General features: G+C 37.9%; 1 protein-coding gene across 2 annotated transcripts in view; it reads left to right on the forward strand.

The window, feature by feature from the left end:
• The window catches only part of COL5A2 (collagen type V alpha 2 chain), a 153,742-nt gene that overhangs the window by 112,083 nt on the left and 22,884 nt on the right, over window positions 1-18,775 (forward strand). The window contains exons 19-35 of one of the 2 annotated variants that reach the window (XM_043894286.1): window positions 1,158-1,256; window positions 1,593-1,637; window positions 1,751-1,849; window positions 3,135-3,188; window positions 3,411-3,518; window positions 5,504-5,557; window positions 6,141-6,239; window positions 7,637-7,690; window positions 8,517-8,615; window positions 8,722-8,775; window positions 8,868-8,921; window positions 9,926-9,979; window positions 10,788-10,841; window positions 15,928-15,972; window positions 16,305-16,403; window positions 17,462-17,569; window positions 17,854-17,907. In XM_043894286.1, coding sequence (XP_043750221.1) covers window positions 1,158-1,256; window positions 1,593-1,637; window positions 1,751-1,849; window positions 3,135-3,188; window positions 3,411-3,518; window positions 5,504-5,557; window positions 6,141-6,239; window positions 7,637-7,690; window positions 8,517-8,615; window positions 8,722-8,775; window positions 8,868-8,921; window positions 9,926-9,979; window positions 10,788-10,841; window positions 15,928-15,972; window positions 16,305-16,403; window positions 17,462-17,569; window positions 17,854-17,907 — 1,233 coding nt within the window. The remainder of the gene's footprint in view (window positions 1-1,157; window positions 1,257-1,592; window positions 1,638-1,750; window positions 1,850-3,134; window positions 3,189-3,410; window positions 3,519-5,503; window positions 5,558-6,140; window positions 6,240-7,636; window positions 7,691-8,516; window positions 8,616-8,721; window positions 8,776-8,867; window positions 8,922-9,925; window positions 9,980-10,787; window positions 10,842-15,927; window positions 15,973-16,304; window positions 16,404-17,461; window positions 17,570-17,853; window positions 17,908-18,775) is intronic. The other variant, XM_043894287.1, reaches the window with a different exon arrangement.

Here is an 18,775-nt window from a genome sequence, read left to right on the forward strand (position 1 = left end):
CTCTCTTCCCCTCTGTATCTGGCCTGCTCCCCGAAGTCCCAAGGCTACTGCTCCTGACTCTTGACCTTGGGGGGCCCAACCTCCCTGTGTACCTCAATGAAAGTATGCAAAATCCCTTCCCTCTCTCTCTCTCTCACTGTGAGACTCTCCACGTTCAAACTGAGCTCTGGCTAGAGAATTCAAGAAAGAATACCCAAGAGCCCAGGACCCTGACTTGGCAGGAAGTGGTTTCTGCACCTACCGTGGCTTCTGAACCAGACTTCAGTAGCCGTCGTAGTTTATATAATGGTTCACTCTGGACACTTCTCTCTCCTCCTGGGTTTTTCTAGTACTGCCTGTTGGCTACTGAGAACTACTTAATAAAGTTAAACACCTTGAGAAACGGTTTCTCTCAGAAATTGTTTTCCACCCCCCACCCCCAACACAAAGACCGCCCCCCTCCAACACAAAGACCGCCCCCCGCCACAGTCTGTTTTCGGTCTAATTCTGCTATAACTGTAATCTCCTTCCAGGGTCTCTGGCTCTCTGCATGAAGAATAAACTTTCACATCTAGTTCTTTGTATTTCAGTGAAGGATAATAGGATTCAATAGAAATTTTGTATGTTTTATTGATACCAATGAGACCCCCTAAGCTTAGAATTTTTAGTCCTAAAATTCCAGGTCCAGGTTCCTCTAGGATTTGACCTACATTAGGTATTTAGTATCTTGGATAAAATATAGAAACCCAGGTAAATTTGAATTTCAAATAAAAAAAGAATAAATTTTTAGTGTAAATGTTTTCCAGACATTGCGTGGGACAGAGTGACACTGAGATCCATTGTTTTTTATCTGAATTAAAACTTAACCAGGCATCCTATATTTTTACTATCTGGACTCCTATCTGGGGTTGAAAACTGGGGTGTTTCAAAGCTATCAGGTGACCTTGACCAGGAGCTCTGCTCTAACATGCTGTAGGCACCATAGCATCCACAAGGTTGGGGAAATATGCCCACCCTTGAAGAAAAATCAGGCATACACCCCTTGTAAACTGCTTGGTGCTCTTGACCTCTTCAAACGATTAGGTGTAAAATGTAAAACTCCAAACAAGCAGTCAGCTTTGAACCACATCGCATTTAGGCTTTTCTGAAATTAACATTTCCCTCTTGTACCCCTTTAGGGAGAAGCAGGTCCCACTGGGGCACGAGGCCCTGAAGGTCCCCAGGGGCAAAGAGGTGAAACTGGGCCACCTGGTCCTGTTGGCTCCCAAGGTCTTCCTGTAAGTTCCTTGTCACTCCAAGTTGGATGTGCTTTATAACATCAGAACAAAGGCAATCTATTTTAAAATATTCTCTTTCAATTCTGACTGTTAGAACTCATGAGGAAAAAAAAAAAAAAAACATTTCCCTTGTCAACTCTGCAAATTTTGTCTATTTTATGGAAAAGATAATTAATCATAAAAGTGACTTTTATGATAGAATGGTTGATTTCTTTATCCCTCCCTTTTTTTTTTTTTTGGTTAAATTTTTCTGCTTCCTTTTGGAAGGTGGGTGGACATCTGAATCCCACCCAACATATGGCTTAATATCTTGTGAACTTTTCCTGTGTCCTTTAGGGTGCAGTAGGAACTGATGGTACACCTGGTGCCAAAGGCCCAACGGTGAGTAACTAACTGCATTTAAGCCACGGGAAGTTCACAGGGACACAGTGCGCTTTGGACGGTGACCATAGACTGTGCTGAGCTCTCTGCTTATTACTCTTGCATTCCAATAGGGCTCTCCGGGTACTTCTGGTCCTCCTGGCTTAGCAGGACCCCCTGGATCTCCAGGACCTCAGGGTAGCACTGGACCTCCTGGAATTCGAGGCCAACCGGTAATGTCCTTCAAAGAATTATCACCCTATATAATACATCTAATGTCACCAGAGAAATATCAATATCAATAATAGGTTATGAAATACAGTGAAACATAGATAATGTAACTTATCTGAATGAGGCAGATGAAGATAGAAATTTTTGTAAAGTGGAAGCCAAATGTTAATGTACAATTTATTTGTTTATATTCAAAGTGGAAAATTAATGCCTTTTATTCAATTTTAGTGTTCTTTTATTTAAAATAGTAAGGTCATAGCTTAATGATCCACCTCATAGAATTTTATAAATAGTTGAATGATAAATATTATGAGAATATTTTACAAGCCGATATGGGGAAATATAGAAGTTTCATGGGGATTTAAAATCACAGCGTGGCTAACATGTGTTCAACAGCTATATCTTGAGATTTATTCTTGAAAAGTGACTCCAACATATTGTTTATATAGAATGAATATCCATATTTTGTAGAAATTTGTATATTTTATATTTGTGTATTCATCTATTGGTAAAGTAGTACGGTTAGTTCTTAAGAAATAAATACTGAGAAGTTGTAATTATGTGTCTTTTAGCTTGATATAAAAAAAAATAAAACTTTTGCTAGTACTACTTAAAACAAATATTTTGGATTCTGTTATAAGTAATTGGCTACACTGATAAATCCTTTTCAAATACTGATGACAAATTTATAAAAACATAAATGTTGCTGATATTTTACATTTGATTTTATCATGTTCTCAGTTTAGCAATTTGGTTCCCACAAATAAAAGTACAGTTGGTATATAAAGACCAAAATCCTATACATGCCCCCAAATCCTAGAATACTCTAAACATAAAATACCCTATTTCAAGTTGTCAAATCTTAATAAATACTGCATAGATATAAAATTACTTTGGTTTTGGGTGAACAAAATCTATTTCCTAAAAGAAACCCTAAATAGATATACCTACTGAAGTTGTCATTGTTAGTTCTAATTTTTATTATCAAATTGAAATAATAATTTAATTATTCTAATCATCCTACTATGCATGATTAAAAATAAGATTTTAAGGGTAAATCTCTTGAAGATCACTGTAAAATATACAAATTGCTACCTAACAATACTGGATTTTATAAAACTTCACTCACATTCTATAAGATTTGCATACATTAAAAAAATTACTGTATTATTGATTCAGTACAGACTCTGCTGCAGAAATTGTTAAAGCCCATTCACTGTAACAATTAAAGCAGGTTGGGCTGGATAAATATCCTGGTTCTTATAGTTTTCTATGTTCCTATTTTAGGGGGATCCAGGAGTCCCAGGTTTCAAAGGAGAAGCTGGACCAAAAGGGGAACCGGTAAGGTTTTCTTTCTTTTAACTGATAAGAGGAGCATGAATGTGATCCCAAAGTGTAAGCCCAAAATACTCAAGTATTTAAAAGGATGATAAAGAGAATTATACTTTTTGATGGAAATAGTTCACTTGCTATAGTTTAAAGTTTGTGACTCACTGAACTCTTTTGACTGTAACCCGATTGATGAATGGTTCTTTCTGTCATCTGTCCTTCTGCTTTCAATAGGGGCCACATGGTATCCAGGGCCCAATTGGCCCACCTGGTGAAGAAGGCAAACGAGGTCCCCGAGGTGATCCAGGAACAGTTGGTCCTCCGGGCCCAATGGGAGAAAGGGTAAAATTTGAATAACAAAATAAATTCTTATAGTTGTGGGGAGATTACTCGAGGAACTTTTGGGAAATTGAGGAAAACTAGAGCAGTTAAGAGAAATGATAGCAGGTATATTACACAGTTCAGTATAGCTATCTGTGAATTAAGGAAGCCAACTGTCTAATCATTGTTTAGTCATTCACTCAATAACATTGATCGAACAACTGCTCCATGCCAATTTTGATACATGGTGCTTGGGACACATCAGTGAACAAGAGTGCTACGGTCCCAGCCTCCATGGAGAGCTAGTAAACAATAGTTTAGTGGGGAGGTAAGCAATAAATAAGTCAACCTATAAATAAAAATATAATCACATATTTTATTTTTTTAATTAATTTATTTATTTTCATTGGAGGCTAATTATTTTACAATATTGTGGTTTTTGTCATAGATTGACATGAATCAGCCACAAGTGTACCTGTGTCCCCCACCCTGAACCCCCCTCCCACCCCCTCCTCATACCATCTCTCTGGGTTGTCCCAGTGCACCAGCCCTGAGCACCCTGTCTCATGCATCAAACTTGGACTGGTGATCTGTTTCACATATGGTAATATATATGTTTCAGTGCTATTCTCTCAAATCATCCCATCCTCACCTTCTCCCACAGAGTCCAACAGTCTCTTCTTTAGATCTGTGTCCATTTTGCTGTCTCACATATAGGGTCATTGTTACCATCTTTCTAAATTCCATATATATGCGTTAATATACTGTATTGGTGTTTTTCTTTCTGACTTACTTCACTCTGTATAATAGGCTCCAGTTTCATCCTCCTCATTATAACTGATTCAAATGTATTCTTTTTAATAGCTGAGTAATATTCCATTGTGTATATGTACCACAACTTTGTTATCCACTCGTATGCCGATGGATATCTAGGTTGCTTCCATGTCCTGGCTATTGTAAACAGTGCCGCGATGAACATTGGGGTACACGTGTCTCTTTCAACTCTGATTTCCTCAGTGTAATCACACATTTTACATTTAGAGAATAACAGGGTGATGTGGTAGAGAGTAACCATATGACAGTCATGTGTCGTTAGATTAGGTGTTTAGGAAATGAGATTCTTTGAGAAGTTGGCATCTAGATAAGATCTATAAGATGAGGATAAGTCAGCAAGAAATTTGAAAGAAAGAACATTTTCAGCAGAGCAAACAACAAATGCACATCCAGGAAGCCTGTAAATGTTGAGTGACTTTAATGATCAGAAAAAGTTGCTGTGACTGGACTATAATGAAACTGGTCTGCAAGGAAGATTAACAATATCACCTTACTTTTGTACAGAACTTCAGAGAATGTAAACAGTTTCACATCCAAGACAATACTAATGCCTATAATCACTGACACTGTGGTTGTCAAACATGGTACCGTTTCTTTGCCTCTTGTATCTATATCTAGGTATCAATTTTTCTCAAAGTTTGATTTTACAGTGAAGCATTAGAATATTTCTTTATTTGAATAATTTTGGCTCAGTACTTATATATATGCTGCTGCTAAGTCGCTTCAGTCTTGTCTGACTCTGTGCGACCCCATAGACGGCAGCCCACCGGGCTCCCCCGTCCCTGGGATTCTCCAGGCAAAAATACCGGTGTGGGTTGCCATTTCCTTCTCCAATGCATGAAAGTGAAAAGTGAAAGTGATGTCACTCAGTCGTGTCTGACTCTTCGCGACCCCATGGACTGCAGCCCACCAGGCTCCTCCGCCCACAGGATTTTCCAGGCGAGAGTACTGGAGTGGGGTGCCATTGCCTTCTCCGACTTAGATATATATATATATTTCAAAATTTAAAGTTTCTTTCTGTTTAGTCAGGTTACTTTTTCTTATACATATCTATTGCTGTGTTGGCTTGATCATAGCTCCTAAAATCTTATAATACTAAGAATAAAAATTACCTATTCAGTGTATATTACATAAACACCCACAATTGAAAATCATACTTTGGTCACTTGCAGGGTGCTCCTGGCAATCGTGGCTTTCCAGGCTCTGATGGTTTACCTGGACCAAAGGTACGTTTATCCTGTCAAGACTGACATTCTTGTGGGTGCTTTTGCAAAAGATGCCATTGTCCAGAATGGTTATCTAGCTTTGGCTCACGTGGGTTCTGGATCTAGAAAAGAGTTGGACATAGATATTAGACCTAATGCCAGATCCCTCTTGTGCAGTTTCTTCATTATAGAGGCCTCAGGGAGAAGGATGATAGTTGGAGGTATATTGGAGTTTGCTTTTCAAACTTTTCAGGGAAGTTCTTGAGAAGAACAGACCATAAATCTTTCCTTTAGCTGATATAGTTTGCTTCCTTTTTTGAGAAATTTAGACTCTTAAAATTCTGGGGTTTCTAAATCTAAGTTATTGGAGTGAGGCTTTAAACACAACTCTCATTAAATAATGATGAAAAACCTTTATTGCAAGGAATCCAAATGAGAATAAAATGTGAAGTGACATGCTTTACAAAGAGGTCTTTGTACCCACTTTGACCAATTCTTTTACACTAGTGGTTTGATTTATAAAACAAGGGTTTTACATACAGTTGCTTTTGTTTGCCTGCATTCCTTTTTTTTTCATGACGTGTTCTACTTTGCTTTGGAACAGGGCGCTCAAGGAGAGAGGGGTCCTGTTGGCTCTTCAGGACCTAAAGGAGGTCAGGGGGACCCAGGACGTCCAGGTGAACCTGGGCTTCCAGGTGCTCGGGTAAGAACACAGCAAGTTTTTGCTACATCAACCCAAGGGCTATGCTCCTGAGAATCCATTTTTAAAGGTTTTATTTTTTAGTAACTTGATATCACAACTTGGAGCATTTTTTTTTATGGATTTGGCTTTATTCCTTATGGATTGTTTGTTATTTTTATCATGTATAGAAAAAACTAGTAACTTCTAATCTCCTTTTTTCAAAGGGTTATGTATTAATAAATTTACCACTTGATTCAAAAAGATCCAATTTATCAATTTTTTTTCCAATTTATCAATTTTTATAGTTTTCCTTTATTTGCTAATAAACAACAATTTGACTTTTACCAGAGAGTGTTCCTGGTAAATTTCACTTTAACAAAATGTCATTTGAAAATTCATTCAAACTATGTAAATACTCATATTCAGTTGTCAACAACGCCCCTTAAAGAGAAAAAATTATAGAAAAGTTGCTTGGAAAGATAAATTTGGCTCAGTATAAGTTCTTTATCTTGAACCCTGCATTAGAGATAGGAGTAAAAGTCTCCTACCACCCTTTCTCTCTCCTTCTATGTGAGAACCAGTCCTTGGGTTCCTCTTTGCTTTGATAATCTTCTCTAGATACATGGTGAAGGTGGAATGCCCACTGAATGGCCAATTACTTTGAGTAAAAATGACTCCTGATTATAGATTTCAAACTTGGAAGACTCTGAAGGATATTAAGAACCTGGTAGGAGGCAATGCTATTGTATTTCTTGAGTTTGCAGAGACTTGTACCTGGGCCTTCGCCTTGCTAGGACTGGCATACTAAGTCCAAGGTGCTGTTAAAAAAAATTGGTTACCTTGAGATTTCAAACCAGGGTGGCTCCCTGCACTTCCCATGTAGACGGATTTCCTCACATGGGCCTCCCATTACAGGAGGCTTGGAGACTGGCCCTGAAGGCTGTGCTGGGCGGACTTCTCCCAGTGGAAGCTTCCACCTGGGGTACCTTGTTGGCATGTTGTGTTGTCTGTCCTGTATCCTCTGGAGCCAGTTTGGGTGAAGTCCATGACGGAACTCTTGAGTTTGTCTAGGGGAGCCTAAGGTTCCTGAGAGTGGGCACTGCAAAACAGGACTGGATCTTTTAAATGCAGTGCTATTTTTTTTTTAATTTTTTTTTTTTTTATTAGTTGGAGGCTAATTACTTCACAACATTTCAGTGGGTTTTGTCATACATTGATATGAATCAGCCATAGAGTTACACGTATTCCCCATCCCGATCCCCCCTCCCACCTCCCTCTCCACCCGATTCCTCTGGGTCTTCCCAGTGCACCAGGCCCGAGCACTTGTCTCATGCATCCAACCTGGGCTGGCTTACTCTTTAGAATCTTTATTTCAGCGGTAGGTCAGCAGCAAACTGACAGTTGCTTTTAATTTTTAGGGTCTGACAGGAAATCCTGGTGTCCAAGGTCCCGAAGGAAAACTTGGACCTTTGGTAAGTGATTTAAACAAAAGTCCACCACCATTAATATTTCTCAATAGACACGCAGCTTGAATGGTAAGATCCTTAGTTAAGGTTAATGTATGTTGAGCAAACTTTGGGAGACAGGGAAGGATGGGGAAGTCTCGTGCACTGCAGTCTATGGGGTTGCAGAGTCAGACATGACCTATCAGCTGAACAATACCAATGTTTTTGATTGTGTGGGTGCTGATCATGTCTGAAACACACCCTCCCCTCCTGGAAGCAAATCCTAAGGCTCTGAGTATTTTCAAATGGACCAAAAATTGATCACACATTGAAATAAATGTTTGAGATTGTGATTACTTCTCTGACATAAATGAAAAACTTGAAATGATGTATTTATGAATATTTGTAGAATTTGTCTATTAGTAACAATCTTGTTTCTTGATATCCTTCCAATCTTATACATTTAAGAGATAAGTAGGTATAAAATTTGACAGCTCACATGTTCTGGGCCCTTCGTTTATATTGTACATGTGAAACAGAAGTCCTGAGATTTCATTACCACATATAAGAGTAAATGAAAGAAGAAAAGGATTTCCCCTATTAATATGAGAGTGTAAAGAGATATAAAGATGAAACATATATAGAATAAGAATTAAGTCTCTGTTCTAAGTACTAAAATATCTCGGCAGTATTTTTTTTAATACTCAACTATTCTGGTTTGCTAACATAAAAATGTAGCACAGTTTAAAGCTTATATAACTTTTATAGTATGCAAAAATGAGTGACAGTTTGGGTGCTGTGACACTTAGAGAGAACTAATGTGAAACTTGCATTCCTCCTGTCAATTTTGTAGGGTGCTCCAGGAGAAGATGGCCGGCCAGGTCCTCCAGGCTCCATAGGAATCAGAGGGCAGCCTGGGAGTATGGGTCTTCCAGGCCCTAAAGGTAGCAATGTAAGTACCGTGTATAATGTTGCCATCTCATCATAATCCTCACTTGCTATAACAACTGTCAATCAGTTGTTACTGAAACTTAAGTTAGTTTGTATTGATTCTCTAGGGTGATCCTGGAAAACCTGGAGAAGCAGGAAATGCTGGTGTTCCTGGGCAGAGGGTAACTACCCATTTTATGCTAAGGAAAAAAAAAAATGGAATTATCCAAATTCTCTTGGCCTCACCTCATATATTATCTCTCTGTGATGCTAGGGAGCTCCTGGAAAAGATGGCGAAGTTGGTCCTTCTGGTCCTGTGGGGCCCCCGGTAAGTTTTATTGAGAATATATTCACATTACATTTGTCAATGATGGTTGTCTTATCTCTAAGACTTGACTTTACATATGGATAAGTTTCAGGGGGAAGCAAGTAAGAAAGTGCAAGGTGAAAGAATTTTAGTTATATCTTTTGATAGCTGAAATAAAAAGGCATCTCCTGCCTTATTATTTTAAGCTTCTATGAATGTTAATGGCAAAAGCTACTTCATCATCTTTATGTTGTCACAGTTGAAAAATATAGCAGCTAGGAAAATAGTATCTGACAAATATTTTATACTGTATTTTATTTAAAATATGCCTATTTTTCTAATATTAAACCTTATAGAAATTTATTTAAGCTGGAAGATAATTATGAATAATAATACATTATGTTATATATAATTATGAATTATTATGATAGAAGTTATAATTATATAATATAAACTTATATAAATTTATTATTTCCTACTTATTATTCCTTATTCCTTAAAGGAATAATATCTTTTGAGGTTTATTTTCATCCTAGGAGTCTAAAACCTGTTTATCATTTGGCATGTTTATTTGTTTTGAACTGGGGCAATTTAAATATCTTTCTAAAATGTTAGCTTTGCTTTCTCTAGTTATTTTAGTTTTGAAAGTTTGATTAATACTTCTTATAACACTGAGAAACTATAATGGAAACATTAGATTGGGTATAAAAAAGTAAAGAATTTGTTTGTGTCCAATAGTCAGTTTTCCCACAAATTTTACAGTTGACTGCAGACACTTATGTTTGGATAAAAAAAGGAACACGTTGTCAGTTTCTTTGCTGGCTTTAGGAGGTATTTTCACACCATGAAGGACTTCAAACAATACCATTAGGTGATTTTTAGGACTAGTTTATTATCTGGCTAAAGTGAAAAACTTGTGATTGGAAGAAATGCAAAGAAATATGACTACTTGGGTAGTTCATGCAGAGAGGAAGCGAGTAGCCCTGCCTCCTGGGGTTCATGGTTCTTTTTTCTTTGTGACTCAGGGTCTAGCCGGGGAGAGAGGAGAGCAGGGTCCTCCAGGCCCCACCGGCTTTCAGGTACGCACTGACCCCATCTTCCCTTCCTTCTTCCCTCAATAAAATGCTTCTTTATGAAAAGGATAAAGTTGAATGATGTGACATTCTACAATTTTCAAAGAAGCAATTCCTCTTTTAGTAAATAGGATAGACATTTGGATGAAATCAAACAATTTTGTTCAAAGAACAGGAATACACTTCCCCTGAAAAACTGACCAAAACCCAAACCTTTTAACAAATTAAAAATTATAAAATGCTTTTGATATCTCAGTAGGATTTATTTAACTATATTAAGGCTTATCTAATTTATTGGTGTCTAAAATTTTTCCTTTAAACGTTTTATGTTGTATTGAGGTATAGCAGATTAACAATGTTGTGACAGTTTTTAGGTGAAGGGGCTCAGCCATAAATTTTTTTGTTGAACAAATTTTTGTGATTTATCTAAATATGTTGGTAGAATATTTAATACAATTGGGTAATCATAATTTGGGGGAAAAGTTGCAGGCTAACTTTCCATATTTATTCTATCAGCTTAAAATGTTGTTCTGAGAGCCATTAAATACTTCACAAATATAAAGAACCTATTGCTACATAATCATTTTTGCTAAGTGGTGTGCAAATGAAAATCTACACCCACAAAAGGATTAGCTGCTGTGTTACATTAGAGGGTATAGCTTTCTAGTTTTATTTTGCTCAACTTTTGTTTGAACAGTATCATGTTCTTGAAAATAGTAAGGGAGATCCATACATTGTAAAGGGTGAAGTGTTAACACTAGTGGCCTATTAACTTCCATGGAGACACAGGTTTATGTTCTTACTTTTACTTTAGGGGCTTCCTGGTCCTCCAGGGCCTCCTGGGGAAGGTGGAAAGCCAGGTGATCAGGTAAGTTTTTGAGTAATAAAAGTAGTAATACTAAAAATTTCTGACTTATAATATCACTTACTATGAGTCAGGCTTTATTCTGCTTTGCTTTAAATTAATTATCTATTTTAATCCTCAAAAGAACTTTTATGTCCTAGGTATTATCATAATGCCCATTTTCAGTTCAGTTTAGTTCAGTCACCCAGCTGTGTTCGACTCATTGCCACCGCATGAACCGCAGCACACCAGGCCTCCCTGTCTATCACAAACTCCTGGAGTTTACTCAAACTCATGTCCATCAGTCGGTGATGCCATCCAGCCATCTCATCCTCTGTCATCCCCTTCTCCTCCTGCCCCCAATCCCTCCCAGCATCAGGGTGTTTTCCAATGAGTCAGCTCTTTGCATCAGGTGGCCAAAGTACTGGAGTTTCAGCTTCAGCATCACGTCCTTCCAATGAACACCCAGGACTGATCTCCTTTAGGATGGACTGGTTGGATCTCCTTGCAGTCCAAGGGACTCTCAAGAGTCTTCTCAAACACCACAGTTCAAAAGCATCCATTCTTTGGCTCTCAGCTTTCTTCGTAGTCTAACTCTCACATCCATACCTGGCTACTGGAAAAACCATAGCCTTGACTAGACAGACCTTTGTTGGCAAAGTTAACGTCTCTGCTTTTTAATATGCTATCTAGGTTGGTCATAACTTTCCTTCGAAGGAGTAAGCGTCTTTTAATTTCATGGCTGCAATCACCATCTGTAGTGATTTTGGAGCCCCCCAAAATAAAGTCAGCCACTGTTTCCACTGTTTCCCCATCTATTTGCCATGAAGTAATGGGGTTGGATGCTATGATCTTAGTTTTCTGAAAGTTGAGCTTTATCCAACTTTTTCACTCTCCTCTTTCACTTTCATCAAGAGGCTCTTTAGTTCTTCTTCACTTTCTGCCATAAGGGTGGTGTCATCTGCATATCTGAGGTTATTGATATTTCTCCCGGCAGTCTTGATTCCAGCTTGTGTTTCTTCCAGCCCAGCATTTCTCATGATGTACTCTGTATATAAGTTAAGTAAGCAAGGTGACAACATACAGCCTCGACATACTCCTTTTCCTATTTGGAGCCAGTCTGTTTTTCCATGTCCAGTTCTAACTGTTGCTTCCTGACCTGCATACAGACCTTGCTTCTCAAGAGGCAGGTCAGGTGGTCTGGTATTCCCATCGCTTTCAGAATTTTCCAAAGTTTATTGTGATCCGCACGGTCAAAGGCTTTGGCATAGTCAATAAAGCAGAAGTAGATGTTTTTCTGGAACTCTTGCTTTTTTGATGATCCAGCAGATTTGGCAATTTGATCTCTGGTTCTTCTGCCTTTTCTAAAACCAGCTTGAACATCTGGAAGTTCACGGATCACGTATTGCTGAAGCCTGCCTTGGAGAATTTTGAGCATTACTTTACTAGTGTGTGAGATGAGTGCAATTGTGCAGCAGTTTGAGCATTCTTTGGGGTTGTCTTTCTTTGGGACTGGAATGAAAACTGACCTTTTCTAGTCCTCTGGCCCCTGCTGAGTTTTCCAAATTTGCTGACATATTGAGTGCAGCACTTCCACAGCATCATCTTTTAGGATTTGAAATAGCTCAACTGGAATTCCATCACCTCCATTAGCTTTGTTCGTAGTGATGCTTCCTAAGTCCCACTTGACTTCACATTCCAGGATGTCTGGCACTAGGTGAGTAATCACACCTTTGTGATTATCTGGGTCATGAAGATCTTTTTTGTATAGTTCTGTGTATTCTTGCCACCTCCTCTTAATATCTTCTGCTTCTGTTAAGTCCATACCATTCTGTCCTTTATTGAGCCCATCTTTGCATGCAATGTTCCCTTGATATCTCTAATTTTCTTGAAGAGATCTCTAGTTATTCCCATTCTATTGTTTTCCTCTATTTCTTTGCATTGATCGCTGAGGAAGGCTTTTTTTAATCTCTCCTTGTTATTCTTTGGAACTCTGAATTCAGATGGGTATATCTTTCCTTTTCTCCTTTGCTTTTCACTTCTCTTCTTTTCACAGCTATTTGTAAGGCTTCCTCAGAGAGCCATTTTTCTTTTTTGCATTTCTTTTTCTTGGGGATGGTCTTGATCCCTCTCTCCTGTACAATGTCATGAACCTCTTTCCATAGTTCATCAGGCACTCTATCTATCAGATCTAGTCTCTTAAATCTATTTCTCACTTCCATTGTATAATCATAAGACATTTGATTTAGGTCATACCTGAATGGTCTAGTGGTCTTCCCTACTTTTTCAATTTAAGTCTGAATTTGGCAATAAGGAGTTATGATCTGAGCCACAGTCAGCTCCTGGTCTTGCTTTTGCTGACTCTATAGTGCTTCTCCATCTTTGGCTGCAGAGAATATAAGCAATCTGATTTCGGTGTTGACCATGTGGTGGTGTCCTTGTGTAGAGTCTTCTCTTGTGTTGTTGGAAGGCGGTGTTTGCTATGACCAGTGAGTTCTCTTGGCAAAATTCTATTAGCCTTCGCCCCACTTCATTCTGTACTCCAAGGCCAAATTTGCCTGTTACTCCAGGTGTTTCTTGACTTCCTACTTTTGCATTCCAGTCCCCTATAATGAAAAGGACATCTATTTTGGGTGTCTTGTAGGTCTTCATAGAACCGTTCAACTTCAGCTTCTTCAGCATTATTGATTGGAGCATAGACTTAGATTACCGTGATATTGAATGATTTGCCTTGGAAATGAACAGAGATCATTCTGTCATTTTTGAGATTGCATCCAAGTACTGCATTTCAGACTCTTTTGTTGACTATGATGGCTACTCCATTTCTTCTAAGGGATTCCTGCCCACAGTAGTGGATATATTGGTCCTCTGAGTTAAATTCACCCATTCCAGTCCATCTTAGTTCACTGATTCCTAGAATGTCGACGTTCTCTCTTGTCATCTCTTATTTGACCACTTCCAATTTGCCTTCATTCATGGACCTAACATTCCAGGTTCCTATGCAATATTGCTCTTTACAGCATTGGACGTCACTTCTATCACCAGTCACATCCACAACTGGATGTGTTTTTGCTTTGGTTCCATCCCTTCATTCTTTCTGGAGTTATTTCTCCACTGATCCCCAGTAGCATGTTGGGCACCTACCAACCTGGGGAGTTCATCTTTCAGTGCCCTATCTTTTTGCCATTTCATACTGTTCATGGGGATCTCAAGGCGAGAATACTGAAGTGGTTTGCCATTCCCTTCTCCAGTGGACCACATTCTGTCACTCTGCACCATGACCTGACCGTCTTGGGTGGCCCCAGATGGCATGGCTTAGTCTCATTGAGTTAGACAAGCTATGGTCTGTGTGATCAGATTGGCTAGTTGTCTGTGATTGTGGTTTTAGTCTGTCTGCCCTCTGATGCCCTCTCTTAACACCTACCCTGTTACTTGTGTTTCTCTTACCTTGGACGTGGGGTATCTCTTCATGGCTGCTGCAGCATAGGCGCTGCTCCTTACTTTGGATGTGGGTTAGCTCCTCTTGGCTGCCGCCCCTGACCTTGGACATGGGGTAGGTCGTCTCGGCCACCGCCCCTGACCTTGGACGTGGGGTAGGTCCTCTCCGCCACTGCCCCTGACCTTGGACGTGGGGTAGGTCCTCTCCGCCACTGCCCCTGACCTTGGACGTTGGGTAGCTCATTTTACAGATGAGGAAAATGAGGCACATAGATATTAAGTAATTTTTCCAAAATCACACAGCCAATATGATGTCAAGTGCTTATAGGATTGTGTTATTAATCACTAAATATGTCTTATTGGAACTGTAGTGTTTTACTGGAGACTTCATAAGCAGTTAAGAACAGAAAATTACCATTTTATTTATATGATTTTACCAACATATAGGTTTATATAATTTATTTTTCTTGGAGTGATTTATTCATTCATTTAACTTTTAAACAAATATTTGCTGAGCACTCTGTCCTAAGCTCTACTAAACTTCGGCCTTAACCAATTGAATAAGATGAATTGGACCTTGACTTAATTTTTGTTGTAATAGCGACAGAGAGTATAGAAAGACAGTTATGACAGTAGCATGTTTTAAGTACAGTGCTAAGAGAGGTACTATGTATGTGTAAATCTAGAGGATGCACCTAATTCAGACATTGGAGGTTTAGAAAAAATTTTCCCAACAAAGTAGTATCTTTTATGTAATCTGAAGAATAAATGATGGTAAGTCGGGAGGAGGGAAGGTAGGAAAATATTCTAGGAAATGGAAACAGCGAGTGCAAAGGTTTGCTGATCAAATTTAGGTGCTGAAAATGTTTGGTAAGTCAGAAATATGGTAACACCTTGAGGAGGATGAAGATGAGGTTAGAGGATGACAGGGAATGTTTTGAGTCTAATTTGTTCTTATTCCTAGAGTAATGGGAAGCTAAGGAAGGGCTTTTAATTAGAGAGAAATACTATGAAATTTGGGCTTTAGGAAGATCATGCCACAATGAAGACAGTACATTTAAAGGGATAAAACTGGAGGCCTACTTGATAAAGTTATTATTTGTATTAAATACAAATAACATTTGTATCGTTATTATAATACAAAATTGTACTTGTAATTTTAAGTGACAAATTTTCCTTTAGTTAAGAGCTTTTAGTTAAGACTTTTAACATAGTCATGACTGCATTAGTTTGAACTTACAATTTCTAGTAGAGTGTGTTGTCTATATTCTGTGTTCAAGAAATATTTAGTCAATTGAATTAAGTTGTTCTTATTCTAAAGATCAGTACTTCATTAGTTTTAATTTCACTTTCCTCTGCTAAAAGTTTTTCATATTCCGTTAGGAAATTAAAGTTCTTTTGCTTTGTCACTAAGTAATGTACTATCTTTGTGAGATAATATTTTGCCCTTTGCTCGTTGCCAAAAAACAGTCATCCAGGTATTTCCATATAATGTATATGATATCCCCTCGTTTATAAAAGTGTACATATTTTTCTTTACTCAATATTATGGACTTAGTCAGATGTCCAATAATGTATTAGAGAAGAAATTAGGTATATGATCTGGAAAACTTGCTAATAAATATCTAAAATTTAGTTGAAAGTTTTTCATTTTAAAAAATGTATTTTATAGGGGGTTCCTGGAGATCCTGGGGCAGTTGGCCCATTAGGACCTAGAGTAAGTATTTTCTTCTTCTTCTTCTTTTTTTGATTAACTGTGTTTCCATTGGCTTCAGTTTATAAAACCATCTTTCATCTTAAACTTGGCTGTATTTTAGTCATTGCAATTCTTTTACTTGATGAAAATCAGTCTGATGAGAAATAGTCTGTGCTGTGAAGCCAGCATATGCTTCAAGTTCATTTCTTCTCACTAAATTAAAAAATTGAGTCTTAATGGTTGCTCATCTCTAAATTTTTTTCCCAGAAGTCACTTTTCAGATGTCTGGAAACATATTTAAATCCATTTTCAGATCAAGCACTGAGACTGTTTGTCATTTCTGTGTTGTGTAGGGAGAACGAGGAAACCCAGGGGAGAGAGGAGAACCAGGGATAACTGGACTTCCTGGTGAGAAAGGAATGGCTGGAGGACACGGTCCTGATGGTCCAAAAGTAAGTGTGGCTGTGAGCTCAGTAATTTTTATTAATTTATTTTTTTAATTGTTAAAATGTTTTATTGCAAAATATTTGCTTTACAATACTGTGCTGATTTCTAACTTACCGGTCAATAAACACATGGTGGTACTAGAATTTATTTCTCTTGTTTTTCCAAAGTAATTTCTTTAACAAATATTTAAAGAGCACCTACTTGATTTTCTTTGACGTTAAAGAGTTGGGTATAAAGGGGTCTCTTCCTTGATGGGATTTATGATCCAGTACACAAGGTAGTGATATTTCCTCGTATACAAAACAATTTCTAAAGTTTATTTATATATTTTCCTAAGTACTTTTACTTATAAGCAGAGGCAAGAAATGGAAAATTGCATAATTTATTAGGAGATGTTCCTAATCATATGCTCCATTTCCCTTGTCACAGTTTCTGCAGTTCTGCTCACCAAATGTATAAAAGTATGTCATTTTTGAAATCTGAAAGTACAGTGCATTATAACGCAAAAATCAGCACCATTTCCTTTTGGGTCCCATTCTAAAGTTGATAGAAGATAATGTGGCCATTTTCAGTGCAAACTACTAGAGCAGAAATTTTTGTGATCAGATGTTAGATACCTTATCACCTTCAAGGGCCAGAGATTGTATAAGATCTACTTCAGTTTCATTACTGAATAAGTCTGAAAACCAGCTTCATTTCATGGGTTCTTTAGAGAGAGAATGGATGTACTCTCTAAATGTAATGTCTTCTTTTTCTTATTAGAATCCTTATGATGTTGCCAATAAAAGAAAATAAAGAGGCAACTCTATCATTTTTGTTTGAATCAGTACCCAATTTTCCCAGAGAGGAAATCTGAAAGCAAAGCAACAGTCAAAACAGAAAGGTATTATTTAAAGAAAAAATAATGACCTCAGAGACAGTTTCCCCAAATGAAAAATATAAGTATTAGGTTGAACCATATGTAATTGCCAAGATTCTACTATTTTTGGTCTACCAAAACAGGGATTCCATGTGGCTAAACCTTAATATATAGATGAGCTTACTTATTGTTGGTTCATTTTAGGGCAGTCCAGGACCACCTGGAACCCCTGGAGATACAGGCCCACCAGGTCTTCAAGGTATGCCAGGAGAAAGGGGAATTGCAGGAACTCCTGGCCCCAAGGGTGACAGAGTAAGTTTATTTATTTATTTTATTCATTCATTTAGATTTTCTGCTGATAATGATTTTCTGGGCAGACTTTTACTTCTGCCATCCTAAGTTGCAAGTCATTCATTCTTTCAGTATACGTGCACTTAGGAAATGCAGTCCCAACTGCATTGCTCCCCCCGTTGTTCTAGGCCCAAGGGGATACAGCTATGGACATTAGAGATGAGCTCTTGCCCTCATGAAGCTTCCATGCCAGTGTAGGAAGAAGACACTTAAGTGAATAAATGGCATTTTGTGTGTTTTCGCAGGGTGGCATAGGAGAAAAAGGTGCTGAAGGTACAGCTGGAAATGATGGAGCAAGAGTAAGTGAAACCATTCTTTTCAGTGGCAGGGCTAGGAATCAACATCATCATGACTGTATGAGGTTGCCAGAACTTTCTAGAATAAGCCTCATGTTTCCGTGGTGGTCAGGATTTGGGAGAATGATGAGATCTGAGATTTGACATTGATTGCCTGTGGATATTCACTTGCTTACCTTGAATTAGAACAAGCCAAAAAAAATAAAGTCATTATTGAGAGAATGAAATAAGACACATTTTTACTGTGCATATGAAATTGATGCTTTAAGCAGTGGGGCCCTCTTTTTCCTTCTCTATCATATTTATTCCATATGCAATGTTTCTGTTTATTAAAATGCTAATCTAATGAGTCATCTTAGACTTCCTTCCAGTGTAGGCAAGTAGAGTTTTACCGAGTAACCAAAGGTGTGGTGAATGTTTCTCAAAATGCTAGATGTCAGGTGTGAGAAAATTACTGAACGATGAATCATCATTAATGAGACTGAACAAGCGAAATGTAAAGAAGGATTGTTTAATGCCCTTCCAGAAATTGAGGCTTAACAAGCTTTATGTCCTCAAAACTAGAATGTATTTGCAATTCTAAGGATAATCAAACAATCAGAATGAAAATATATTTTCAGACATGAATGATTCTCTCAGGTAAGAGCAGATAGTTAGTCACTCAGATAGTCAGCGTTTTCTGGAAATAGTGCCTGATATTTGCTAAATAGTTTCTGATTCAGTATGACTTAGTTTGCTCTTAGTTGTCATGCTCTACCCTGACAACAGCAGTTGTGCTATTAAAGAAAGAAATGACACTGAGCCGCTGTTAATATTTTGATTCTGCCCATTGAGTCACTATTAATACACTGATTATATTAACTTTTGATAA

Source organism: Cervus elaphus, chromosome 33, assembly GCF_910594005.1.
Source record: "Cervus elaphus chromosome 33, mCerEla1.1, whole genome shotgun sequence".
Lineage (NCBI taxonomy): Eukaryota > Metazoa > Chordata > Mammalia > Artiodactyla > Cervidae > Cervus > Cervus elaphus.